The following is a 12,150-nucleotide window of genomic DNA, read 5'->3' on the forward strand; positions in this document are numbered from 1 at the left end:
CGCTTCCCGTTTGCAGCCACGCCTGAAAAGCCCTCAGGCCTCCGCAGTCCCGGCTGGCTCGGACGCGGTGACCGGCTCCAGGAGCCGCCGGTGCTCGAACGCTGTGGAAATACGTGGGGCAACGGTGCGGCCCGGCCCGGCCCGGCGCAGCGCAGTGGGCGGGCCGAGCCGCGGCGGCGCCATTTCAGCGCGCCCGGCGGGAGGCAGCAATGGGGGCCGTCGCTTGGCGCTGGGTGCTGCGCGTCGCTCGATTCTCCGGCCGCGGCGGCGGGGCGCTGGCGGTGCTGCGGCGCCCTGCGGGCAGCGGAGCTCGCGCTGCTTCGTCGTCCGGCTCCGCGGTGGGTGAGGCGGGAGCTGCCCGCCGGGGCGGTGCGGGAGGGGAGCGGGTCCTCGCGAGCCCCGGGGTGGGGGGATCAGGCGAGTTCTCGGCTCGGTTCCTAAGCAGCTGTTTCGGAATCTGCATCGAAGTTGTTCCGAAGTAGCCTCCATAGGGGCTGGGTTTAGGGCTGTGTTAGCCTTGGGGCTTTAACGGCGCGGGCAGCCTAGCCGGCAGACCGAGGGAAGGAAGAGGGGTCTCTCTCTTCTGGACCCTCTTTCATTCTGTAGACGTAACGCCTGATTGCTCACCGTCTCCAGAACTTGACCACCATGTGGTGAATGGGGTGCTGTCCCCTGAGATGCTCACTCCTGTGCGTTGCTCCACGCCCCAGTCCCTGGAGCACAGAGGAGCTGCTGTGTGCCTGCCCTCGGCTACTCGGGGCGCGCTCTGGATAAGCTGCTCGTAGGTGCGCTGCAGGAAAGCAGCAGGGGCTTGGCGGGCTCCTCTGCACTTAGTGCTGCTTTGCCCGGGCTTTTAGCTGCATCTGTTGTACTTCTGCTGCCCTAGGTTGCTCTCCCTCAGTGACTGGCAGCTTGGGATGCTGGAGCTCTCGTTTTGGTGATACAGTGCTGAAAATACAAACAGCTGATGGCTACTGCGTGTATTAATTGTGATGGTATTAAAGCTAGTAAAAGCTGATGTGCAGCCTTGACTTTAGCTTCGGAGGTATTCAGGAGAAGAGAAGGCAGAAGGTTTCATTTTTAACCCTGATGATTCCACTGAGAATCTTGCAAATCAAGTAACCTGAAGGTGATTTTTAAAAGTCTCCAAATTAGAGCAGGGATTTTAATTTATTTTATTGGAGGCCCTGGTACTTTTTTGAGGTCTGAGACTAATCACATTTAACTGTGTCTAAACAAAATATCCCCAGAGTCAGTGCTCAGTAGGCCCCATTCCTTCAAGCAATGCTGAGCATGAGGCAGGTTGCCGTAGAAGTGAAGCAAGATTTTAGGAGCAGTAACAAGGTTGTCTCGGCACAGGTTGATCTGCACTTGTTCACTTTTTCTGCAGACGGTGCATGTTGATACAACTGCTCTGTACCGTTCTTTTTTTAATTAGTCCTCAGGTTCCAGGGATGATGTTCTACAAGACAAACGCGCTCGGATCCTGTCTCGGGGGCTGCCCAAACAAAAGCCCATAGAAGGAGTTAAGCAGGTGTTGGTCATAGCTTCTGGCAAAGGGGGAGTTGGAAAATCAACGACAGCGGGTAAGATTTTTCTTGTTCTTGTGCCATCTGTTGTATTTCTATTGTTTATTTTATAATAGATATGTAAATATTTGTGTGCTAGTGTGGTTTTTGAATTGTATTCAGCTGGCGGCCGTGACACCTGACAGATTACAAAATTTTACTTCAAGGCAACAGAGAAGTGTGTTTTCATACCTCCCTCCCTCAGTCTGGTATTATGTACACAGCAACTAAACTTTTTCTTGCAAAATGTGTAGTTTTTTCTCTGATATTTTACTTTATATTCTATACAAAGTACAGAATTCCTTTGTAAGGAATATTTGGACAGTTGAGTCTCACTAACAGAACCCTCAACCTCTGTGAAGACCTGTTGCAGCTGCTGAAAATCCATATGAATGCAGAGGAACCAGTTTTGAAATGGGTGTTGGTAGAGCAGGCAGCAGAAATAATGTGTTTGTAGTAGTGCAGTGCTGTCCATGGACAGCTTGCTTTGAATTGCGAGTAAGCTAAGATGGTGGGGATTATGTGCTGGTGTAGTGATGCTATTCCTCCTTTGCTAGCATCTTAGGTGTAACTGTACAGTGTTCCAATGGCCTCATGTGCTCTGTAGGGATTATCAATATTTCAGTGTTCAGAAGATTCAACATCAGGTCTCTGCCCAGTTTTCTCAACTACTCATGAAGATATCTCATGATGACAGATGATACAGCAGTGATAAACTACACAAAGCAGTGAAAGACTATTGAATCACTATGAACTTCCAACTTTTCTTACCCACATTGTGGGTAAGAATCAAAAATCAGAAAAGCTTGAATTCTAGGAAGTAGATTAAGATGACGTGGATTCCTAGTACTACATACATCTACTTGAAATTAAACAAATTGTGTTTATGTGTCTGGGTGTTAAAATAAATAAATAAAATAAAAATAAATAAATAAAATAAAAATTAAAAAAATCAGGATTCACTGGACATTAAATGAGAGAACTGAAATGTAAACAGACTGTTTACTGTATTGTTTGACCAGTAACTGTATTGGACAGCCTTTTGCTGATGATTGCATTTATTTTATTTATAATGTTGAGAAGAAAGAGGACTTTAGATTCTTGATGATTAAAATAAGTTGGATGTTTCAAATGAACAATTTATTAAGATAAAATAATTTGTATGGAAAAAACTAGTAGAGGCTTGTGGGAAGTATGTTTGGTTACACTTTCCCTAGCTGAGAAAGAAAGGAGAATGGTAATTGGTAATTAGAGATTATATATATAGCCTTAAAGTGCCACAGAAAATATCATCAGTCTTATCTGCATTCCTGCGAAGGACTGTCAAGGCTGCTAGTGTTCTTTCTCCCCATGGGTTTGTATTCTAGTTGTTCCAGATCTCCCTTTCAGATTGAGTGGATATGTACTGGGGTTGAGTTTGTCAGGGCCATTCTTTAATCTGTCTCTGTGTTTCTGTTGTGTAATTCTTCCTATCTGTTGCTATACACAACAGTGTATAGCTTTTGTATTATATTCCTAGTTGCTTCTAGCGTTTCTGAAATCGATATAGTCTCTGATTAAAAGATTAACTTTTAAAAAATAAAAATATTTTTTAATCTGTGTTTAAATACTTACATTATTTTGATTATTTTCTTTTGTCTAGTATGAGATTAATTTTTTTTTGTTTGATTCCTGTTTCCTGTATTTGTTTCCTGTTGAGTTCTATTCTTTTACAGTGTTCTGCTAGATTTCCTCAGTCTCAGAGCAGCATCCCAAAATTGGTTCTGGCGTGAGAAGAATTCAGAGGGTGAACTTGAAAGAATAGAATTTTCTAATTTCTGAAATTCATAGTATTTCTACTGTGTAAGCGTGGCGTGGCTTTCTGAATTGCATCTTGTTAATCCTGCAGATTGAAGAGAATATAACTACTGAAAATTTACTGATAATTTCTTTGGTCATTTTTAGCAAAGGCTATCAAGATAAGATTTTTTTTTATTATTATTGTTCAGGAGAATTGATGTAGTCAAGACATGGTGAAACATATCCCATTGTTTCTTTTTTTTTTTTTTTTTTTCCTCTTGTATGTTTTTATTCTGCAGGTAGGATGCATTAATCTTTTCAAAGCAGTGGCCAAAATCCATCTATTCATGTGTCCCACCTGAATATAAGTTTGGTCATTGGCCAAGAGATGATAAATAATGGTGGTTTTTTTTTTCAGGACTAACATCGTGTTTTCTGATATTGGACCTCCTTTACGTGTTCAAATATTCAGCTAACAAGTGAGAAAGGAGTTCTTCTATTTCTAAATGTTGTTTACACTGAGCTCTAGATTTTTAATTTATCTTTCAGGAAGATTTCTTCTTGGCTATCTGTGAGTATTTTATTGATGAAATAGGCTCATTGTGCAGCAAATGCGCTCAGACACAACTCTGTGTCTGATTTTGTGCCTAGCAGTTTTATCAGTATTGTTAGCTCAGTGTTCTTTGAATTTAGTTGTGCTTGTTCCTAGAACCAGTTTGGATTTGGAATTTAAAAGTCAAAGCTAATAAGCCATCCCAGATGGCTTGGCTGATGTTAAGACTAACTCTGATCTCCTTGTACTTCCTTCTTGATGCTGGCTGGTTTAGCATGGGCTAGAGATAGCATGGTGATTTTGTGGCATCCTATGAAGACAAGAGGTGGTGGTGAAAAGTACTGGACTTGTTGAATATATATCCCTTACTTTACATTCCTGATCATGTTGGAGTCTAATTGTGAGGGCCCGTGTTAATGTTTAGGGTCAGGTTAGGGTTGGGGTCCTGTGCTGTGTTTCTGAGCCGCCTTGGAACTGACAGCAATACAAAGATACCAAGTGCAATAATCAGCTGGGATTCAAAATAGTATGTTGTATCCATCTAGAAATGCAGCTAATGAACTTGAGTTTTCCCAGTATATTATTTCCACCGTCTTCCTTCTTTCCCTTCAGTAGTCAAATACCCTTTAAGATGAATTGTGGATACTTTAATTTTCACACATTATGATTTGGGAAGAAGATAGACTGAAGTGATAGGCATATTAAAGCAGTATGGTGAGTAACTTGTTGCTTCCCTTGTGCTTCTTCAAACGTGATCTGCAGTTTATTTTTTGTTTAATCATTGGCTTGCATGTTTTTCTCCTTATCCTTGATTTGTAGGTCAGGCTCCAAGTTGCAGAGGATTAATTCTCTCTGCTTGGTTAAGGGAATAGTTAATCATGCATCTATTTAAGTAGCAAACTGAAGAATAAAATCTATGTGCTTTATCAGCTTAGGAGTAAACAGCACCTGTGCACATCCTAGGGAAAGCAGTATAATTTTTCTTGTTAACCTTCTCACTGTTTTGTTTAATGAAACTTGCTACTCTCTCTACTAAATTAACACTTAGTTAATTTAGTATAAATTAGTATAAATAAAGACATGTTAATGTCTTTCCAACTTGTTCTCAATACCTTTGTCCTCTTTCAGTAGGACAAGGCTGATTGCAGGTTACCTTTCTTAAAATGCTTCATAGGCTGAAATACAGCTATGTGTAAAGGAGGCAAAAGATTTTGTCCAAGAGAGGTGTGAGTGTTTTTGTTTGTTATAACCTGTTACTGTTTGGAATATGACACATACTGATTGGTTACACTGAAGTTTCTAGATCTTCCAGTATAGCTGAAGCTGGTGAACAATGCTGTTTCTTCTGTGTGTTTTCTACACAAGTATTGATGGAAGTGCTGTAAACAAGCTAAGGGACAAATTAGTTGCTTTTTCCTGTTTTTCTGTTTCTTTAGTTGCTAGAGATGCTTTCAGTAGTAGATGAGACTTTGTTTTGTGGTATACAAATTGAGCAAAAAGTAGAATTACAACTTCTTCCAAGAAATGTCTATTATATATCACGAGGCATCAAAAAAGGATTATGAACATTATTTCTGATCACTGCAGTTTAATAGCTTAGTCAAGTGCTTATCTGATCTCTAGTTTTAGAAGTTCACTAGAGACTAGGTACTTCATTTTTGTAGTAGTCAACAAATACTACTTTTTGTTATCCTTTAGCTAAATGCTAAGATTGTAACTTCATACCACAGTGTTCTGTAGAAATCTAGACCTTGTGATTTTTTGTAGATTAATGTGAATTTGCTAGCTACCATGGATTGAATAGTAGATGCTGCTGTCTCTTCAGCTACTAACACTGTAGAGATATTAGAAGCTAAGAACCAAGATCAGTGCTCTTATTAAGCAAGTGTGGTGTATTTATATTATGTTTTTGCCTGTTAGAAATCATAGCATTCTTAAGAGAACTCACCTTCTAACTATTACAGTTAATCTTTTTCTTTTCTTTTTTGCAGTAAATATAGCCCTCGCCCTAGCAGCAAATGATTCGGTAGGTGAACATCTAATTATCAACCTTAATGTTAAACAAATGTGTGAGTCATAAATAAAATGGTTACTCCTTGGGGGTGGTCGCATACATTATGTCTGGCAGTTAATTTCTTTTTTTTTTTTTAATGGACATTTAAGTTTATGTAAATTTGTTTGTATCAGCTCTGTGGGTGACACAGCCCTCATCCTTCATCTGTGTTTGGCTGTACCCTTTCTGTTGTGTGTCTCTGATTTCAACTGCAAGGGCCTGTAGACATATGGGAGGCTGTTTGTGTAGGCTGGAGCTGCATAATAAATAATTAATGTATATCACTTGAGAGCACTGACTTGGAAAAAATATGAATAACTGCTGAGTGGTGTCCAAAGCATTATTTGTATCTGCAAAGATTCACTTTTCCAGGAGAAATTAATGTATTAAAATACTTAATGGGCTGAGGGGAAGAAAGAAACTACATATCTTCTTGAACCTTATATATATATATATATATATATATATATAATTGCCCTATTTGGTATTGCAAAACTCAAACTGTTAAATGTTAGAAGCAAGTTTGTATGCAAGGATGTATAACAACTATATAACTCAAAAAGCATTGATTCCAAAATAACTAATAAATTCAAAGCGTACCCTTTAGAATAGTATTCCACAGAGGTTTTCAGTGAAGCTGGAACTTTAGATTTACTGATAATCCTTATGCAAAGGCCAAGAAAGATATGTGAGGAAATATCTTTTTCAGACGATACCCTCCACTATTTAAATTAAAATTATCTAGGAACACAGATTGAGCATGGCCTTGGAATTTCATCACAGTCAACTTTAATTAGTTATTTGGTTGAATTCTCAAAAGACTTTTGGAAAACATTTCATAGTTAATGACAGATATCACTGAAAACAGTGCAGTATAAAACAAGCAGTATAAAACAAGGTATTGTCACATAATTTGACCTGGTAAATGTAGTATCTTCTTATCTTGTAAAGGTCAAGTAAAATAAAAGAGGTGGGAGTGAAGTTTGTGTGCTCTCTGCACACTTGTAGAAATTTGTAAAAGAATTTTTTTTAATTTCTGTAACAACAATCATACTTGATAAGAAGAGAGTGCTAAAGCTGTTAAATGAGATGCATACTGTTTGTAATGGCATCTGATCTTGATATTTCACAGTGTTTAATTCTGTGTTTTAAATAGGCTGCTGGAGTAATTTGATTTGGGAGGGAAGTCTGCTATCTTGAAAAACAAAACTGCTTGAATGGTTCTTTCTAATTAACTTTAAAACATGACATTTGCTGTAATACTTTTCCGAAATAAATGTGATCCTGCAAGTAGTTCTGTGCTGTAGCATGCTCCTTGAGTAGCTCCATGGAAACCATGTCAACTAATTGCACAGAAACTTTCCATACCATCTTGAGTGTTTTTAGGATTGTGTCTGGTACTGCTCATGCATGCATTTTTTTTTGTGTTTTGTGTTTTGTGCATTGTTTGAGTTTAGATAGAACATCTCTTAGTAATTCTGGCATCTGTAAGTTGTGGGGTTGTACCCTTTTGTTAGGGCTTAAACATCTGGCTTTAAACGTGGTGATAGACTCATAGAATCACAAGGTTGGGAACGACTTGTAAGATCATCTGGTCCAACCATCTTCTCATTACCATTGCTACCACAAACTAACCCATGTCTCGTAGCTCCTCATCCAGGTGCCTCTTGAACTCTGCCAGGGATGGCGACTCCACCACCTCCCTGGGCAGGCCATTCCAGTGCCTGACCACTCTCTGAGAGAAGAAGTTTTTCTTTATGTCCAATCTAAACCTTCTCTGGTACAACTTGTGGCCATTTCCCCGGGTCCTGTTTTTTGTCTGAGAGAAGAGGCCAAACCCCTCTTCACCACAACCTCCCTTCAGGAAGCTGTAGAGTGCAATGAGGTCTCCCCTGAGCCTCCTCTTCTAAACTAAACAATCCCAATTCCCTCAGCTGCTCCTCATAAGACTTGTGCTCCAGACTCCTCACCAGTTTCATTGCCCTTCTCTGGACACACTCCAGGGCCTCAATGTCTTTCTTGTAGTGAGGGACCCAAAACTGAACGCAGTTCAGCCTCACCAGTGCTGAGTACAGGGGGATGATCACCTCCCTGCTCCTGCTGGCCACACTATTTCTAATGCAGGCCAGGGTGGCACTGGACCACTTGGGCACACTGTCAGTTCATGTTCAGTTGAGCATCAACCAACACCCCCAGGTCCCTTTCCTCTTCACAATCATCCAGCCATTCGTCCCGAAGCCTATAACGCTGCATAGGGTTGTTGTTGCCATTGATTTGATGCACCACTTCAGTAGCTCACTAAAATGCTTGCAAAATGCATAAATAAACAGACTGATTGAAGAGACAAATTAGGGACTAAGAAATAATTCTAAATGAAATTGAGGCAAGAAAGTTTGGTAAATGTAGAATGGCACTAATCATTTCTGATGTCACGTGGTAGTATAAAGTTGAAGGCCAGAGGCTGGCTAATGTTGATGAAAGAGCAGGTAAGACTGCTGTGACTTACCTGATCTGACAGTCACAACCTAACGAGCTACGAACATGGTGAAATTGTGCATTGGTGTGGTTACAAAATGAGAAGCTAATTTGGACTGAATGAAGACAACTGTGTTTTGTTTATGCACTGGTATCTTTACAATAAAATGATGGTATACGTCATGTTTATGTTTAACTTTTGGACTTGAATACGCTGGTGTTCTCACTTCTGATTCTGTTAGTAAATCAGAGCATCAGCAGCATCCTGCAACTTCATTGCAGCGCTTATGTTTTTTATAAGCAAAATACAAATTTGTAGAAAATGATGCTTGATCTTGATGTACTGTTTAAAGCAGAAGAGAAAGGACTTGTAAAGAAAAGTCACCATGACCATAAAAGTTTGTGCTTCTTCATTAGATACGGTCTCTTTCTGTTACAAATTCCTTGTTCTATAATTAAGTTTTCAAAGCAAGTAGTGTATTGGAGCTAATTGGCAATAAAATCTGTTGCCTCCTGATTGTTCGAGTATAATCTTAGAAAAAGAATACAGGTCACAGAGTATTGAGAATAACTGTTTTCTGGTGAAAAAAGAGATCTTTGGAAGGTGCTTTCAGAGGAGATTGGATTAGGGTAGATTCTTACAGCTTTCAGTAATGGCTTTGATGCTGTATTGTTGTTTGATAGTGTCAAAGCATAAAGGAATTTCTTGTCCTCTCAATAAAAGAACTCTTCCTTCCATCTTCTCTTAAAAGTCTGCTTTCTGCAGTCAGAGAGAAAAGAACCACTGTTTCTGTAAATAAGCTGTTTTTTAAATATTTTTTTTTTTTTAACTGGGAAGCTTTCTGAGCTATTATAATGATAGGCTGTAGTATTAAGGAATCAACGGAGCCTTGGACATCGTCACTGGCCAGTGCTGTTGGCAAAACTGGGATTAGCATTCATTAGTTCAAGTCTTCAGTGCTGGTGCTGTTTTTACCCTTGTGGTTTCAGGATAACTTAAGATAGGCTTTCGTTTAAATATTTAGATACCATACCCAAGATTGATTGTTTTGTCATGGATTTGTTTTTTGTTTGGTTGTTTTTTTTTTTTCCTAAGTTTCTGGTGCAAGGCCAGGGAGACAAACAGGATCCCTTTCTGATTTATTAGATTTTTGTACCCTAAGTTACATGTTGTAAATGGATTAGTTAAGAATTGTGCCAACTATTTTGCTTGTATCAAGACCTATAGATCCATGCAGTTTTCTTTGTGTTACTAAATAACTTAAAGCTTTAACTCTGTGTTCTATTTCTCATTGCTTGCTTAGTTTGATAGGTTTTTTTTGTTCGTTTTGTTTTGTTTTGTTGGGGGTAGGGGGTGGTTCTTTTGATGTCAGTTGGACTCCCCTAGGAGCACTTAAGAAGAATCTTTTGGATTTTGTGCTGTGTTCGGACTAGAATGACTACTTATGAAAGCTGCCTGGCCATGACCAATTTATTATAGTAGAAACAAGTTGAATTAATAGGTGCCAGCAATAATGGGATAGAGATTGCTTGTTTATGAACAGAGTATTTTAGTGAGCAAACACCAGCTGTGCATGACTCAGGATGGCACGCATCCAGTTGGAGGCCTTGCGCCTGTGCTGTCACTGCAGGCAGGCTCCCAGTCAGATTGCTTCTGACTCTCTTGTTCTTTCCAAGTAGACTTCATTTCCTCACTATAGGATGGGATGGTTTTGGTGCTGTGAAGGATGGAGTGGCAAGCAGTAAAACCATACAGAAGAAATTAGCATTAAAAGCATTAAGCAAGTGGCTTCTGCCCGGAGCTGTCTGGGCACGTGAGGAGAAGCGAGCAGCAGCTGACGTGCTGCGGCTTCACGCCATGTCGGGGGACCTGGGGCGAACAGAGCAGGCCGAAATTTGGGGTACATCGTCAGTGATCTGCAGTGACAGGCCTCTGCGTTTTCCCGAGTAAACTCTCCGGTTGCTGAGCAACCCGTGAAGATTGCAGGCGGTGGCAGCCGGTCGGCAGAGGGAGCGCCAGAGGGCGCCGAGCCGTCCGGCCTCAGGGCCCGGCCCGGGCCTGGGGCGTGGGAGGAGCTCCTGAACGGGGGCACCGCCGCAGCGCCGGGCTACGCGTAGCTGCGGCGTGCGGAGATCGGGCTGGTGTGCACGGTGTGAGCGTGGGCATTGCACATACGTACCGGAATTGGAACAGAAGTTATGTGGCTGTGATCAGGGTCGGTGTGAATCGCTGTCGTGATGATAAAGTTATTTCAAAACATTTATTTCATCAAACAACACACATCAATTTTTAAATTACTCAAAACCCACTCACCCTATTTTCTTTTCGTTCCAGCTTTTTTTTCTTCAGATATTTGCTTCTGTAACTAAACTTTTTGCATGCAGTTCAAAATCCCACTGTTAGATCAGTAGGTGATCTATGTGTTACATGTTGCCGTGTGTAGTCCTATAAAAGAATTTAGATAATAATGGCGCCTCTTCACTGAGGAATTAGTTTGAAGGGAAGCTTTTGTCCTGTTTTGTCCTCCTATGCAACTTTCTCAATTATTAGGGTTTGATTTCTAGGCATCTCTCTAGCCACCTTTGTTGCTTAGAGAAGGAGGCTTTATTTGGTATAGATAAGGTGTTCCTGCTAGCTTCTTAATGCTAAATAGCATCAGTAAAGCTGGGGATGCCAGTGAGAATTGATTGGGATTATCTTGTAATGACAGCCCAGCTTCTCAATCAGCTGAGAAAAGGAAAGAACGAAGCTTTAAAAATCTGTTTTCAATTAAAAAATGTATAGAAGTAATCTTCTTAATCATCCACTTTTAAAAATGATTTATCAAATTACTGTACTTATTTTGAGGAGTAAAAAAAAAAAAAAGGGGGGGTTTCAGGCATTATGTATGGAGTTAACTACATGCATTAAAAGTCAACTGGAGAAGGCAGAAGCTGATGTGAGAGCGGTTCACGTTTGCAATAACAATTCAGCACACTGCCCATGAGGTGAGGCATGTGGAATTGTTGGGGATTTTGGTGGCTTATTTGTAAAATGGTGCTTTTCAGGTTTTTCACCTAATTAGATATATGAAGTGTAAGAAAGCCAAAGAAGGCACAATTACTGGTGTCTGATGATTGAGAAATCTTGAGTGAGAGCTACTGCAAAACTAGTGTAGAAAGAAATGCGGGAGAAGTTCTGTAGCTGACAGAAAGTTAGAAGATCTTCATATGAAGGAAAAAGGGCATTTAAACCAGCAGAAGAATGAGTATTTAAAACAAGCCTGCTTTTCTGGGACAGATAGTGACAAAATTGCTGTTGGCCTTTATTGGCTTTAATCCAATTTACAGCTAGGCACGTAAGTAGTGTTTAGCTGAAAGAGTGGGAGAATTAGGGATTAAAAGATGGCTATTCAATGTGTCAGTATGTCAAACGATGAATCCAGAGCCTATCCTGATTTTTAAGTTCTCTTTTGTCCTATATACTATTGCTTGCAGTTTAGGATTAGCTCTAATTCTATAACCACATTAGAAGGGTAAATTGAGAGTCACTGGCTGTGGATTAAGAACACCAGCTTTAAAAATAACTGGCACCTTCACTTAGCAAAGTGGAGTTGTCTTTGGAAGGGGCTGCAGCTGCTGAATACAGAGATCACTTCTGGTTTACAGAATCATTCCTATACAGAACAATGACAGATCATCTACCTGTGTCTCCATCCCTTCCTGGCTGAACACCAGGGATT

At 40.5% G+C, this 12,150-nt stretch overlaps 1 protein-coding gene across 2 annotated transcripts in view; it reads left to right on the forward strand.

Moving 5' to 3' along the window:
* The window catches only part of NUBPL (NUBP iron-sulfur cluster assembly factor, mitochondrial), an 82,375-nt gene continuing 70,225 nt past the window's right edge, over window positions 1-12,150 (forward strand). Inside the window, exons 1-3 of one of the 2 annotated variants that reach the window (XR_014883621.1) lie at window positions 1-338; window positions 1,439-1,586; window positions 5,892-5,926. Coding sequence is in view for 1 of the 2 variants with exons in the window: in XM_010711664.4 (XP_010709966.2) it covers window positions 210-338; window positions 1,439-1,586; window positions 5,892-5,926 (312 nt within the window). In the remaining variant the exon portion in view is untranslated. The remainder of the gene's footprint in view (window positions 339-1,438; window positions 1,587-5,891; window positions 5,927-12,150) is intronic. The other variant, XM_010711664.4, reaches the window with a different exon arrangement.

This window comes from Meleagris gallopavo, chromosome 5 (assembly GCF_905368555.1).
Source record: "Meleagris gallopavo chromosome 5, MGAL_WU_HG_1.1, whole genome shotgun sequence".
NCBI lineage: Eukaryota > Metazoa > Chordata > Aves > Galliformes > Phasianidae > Meleagris > Meleagris gallopavo.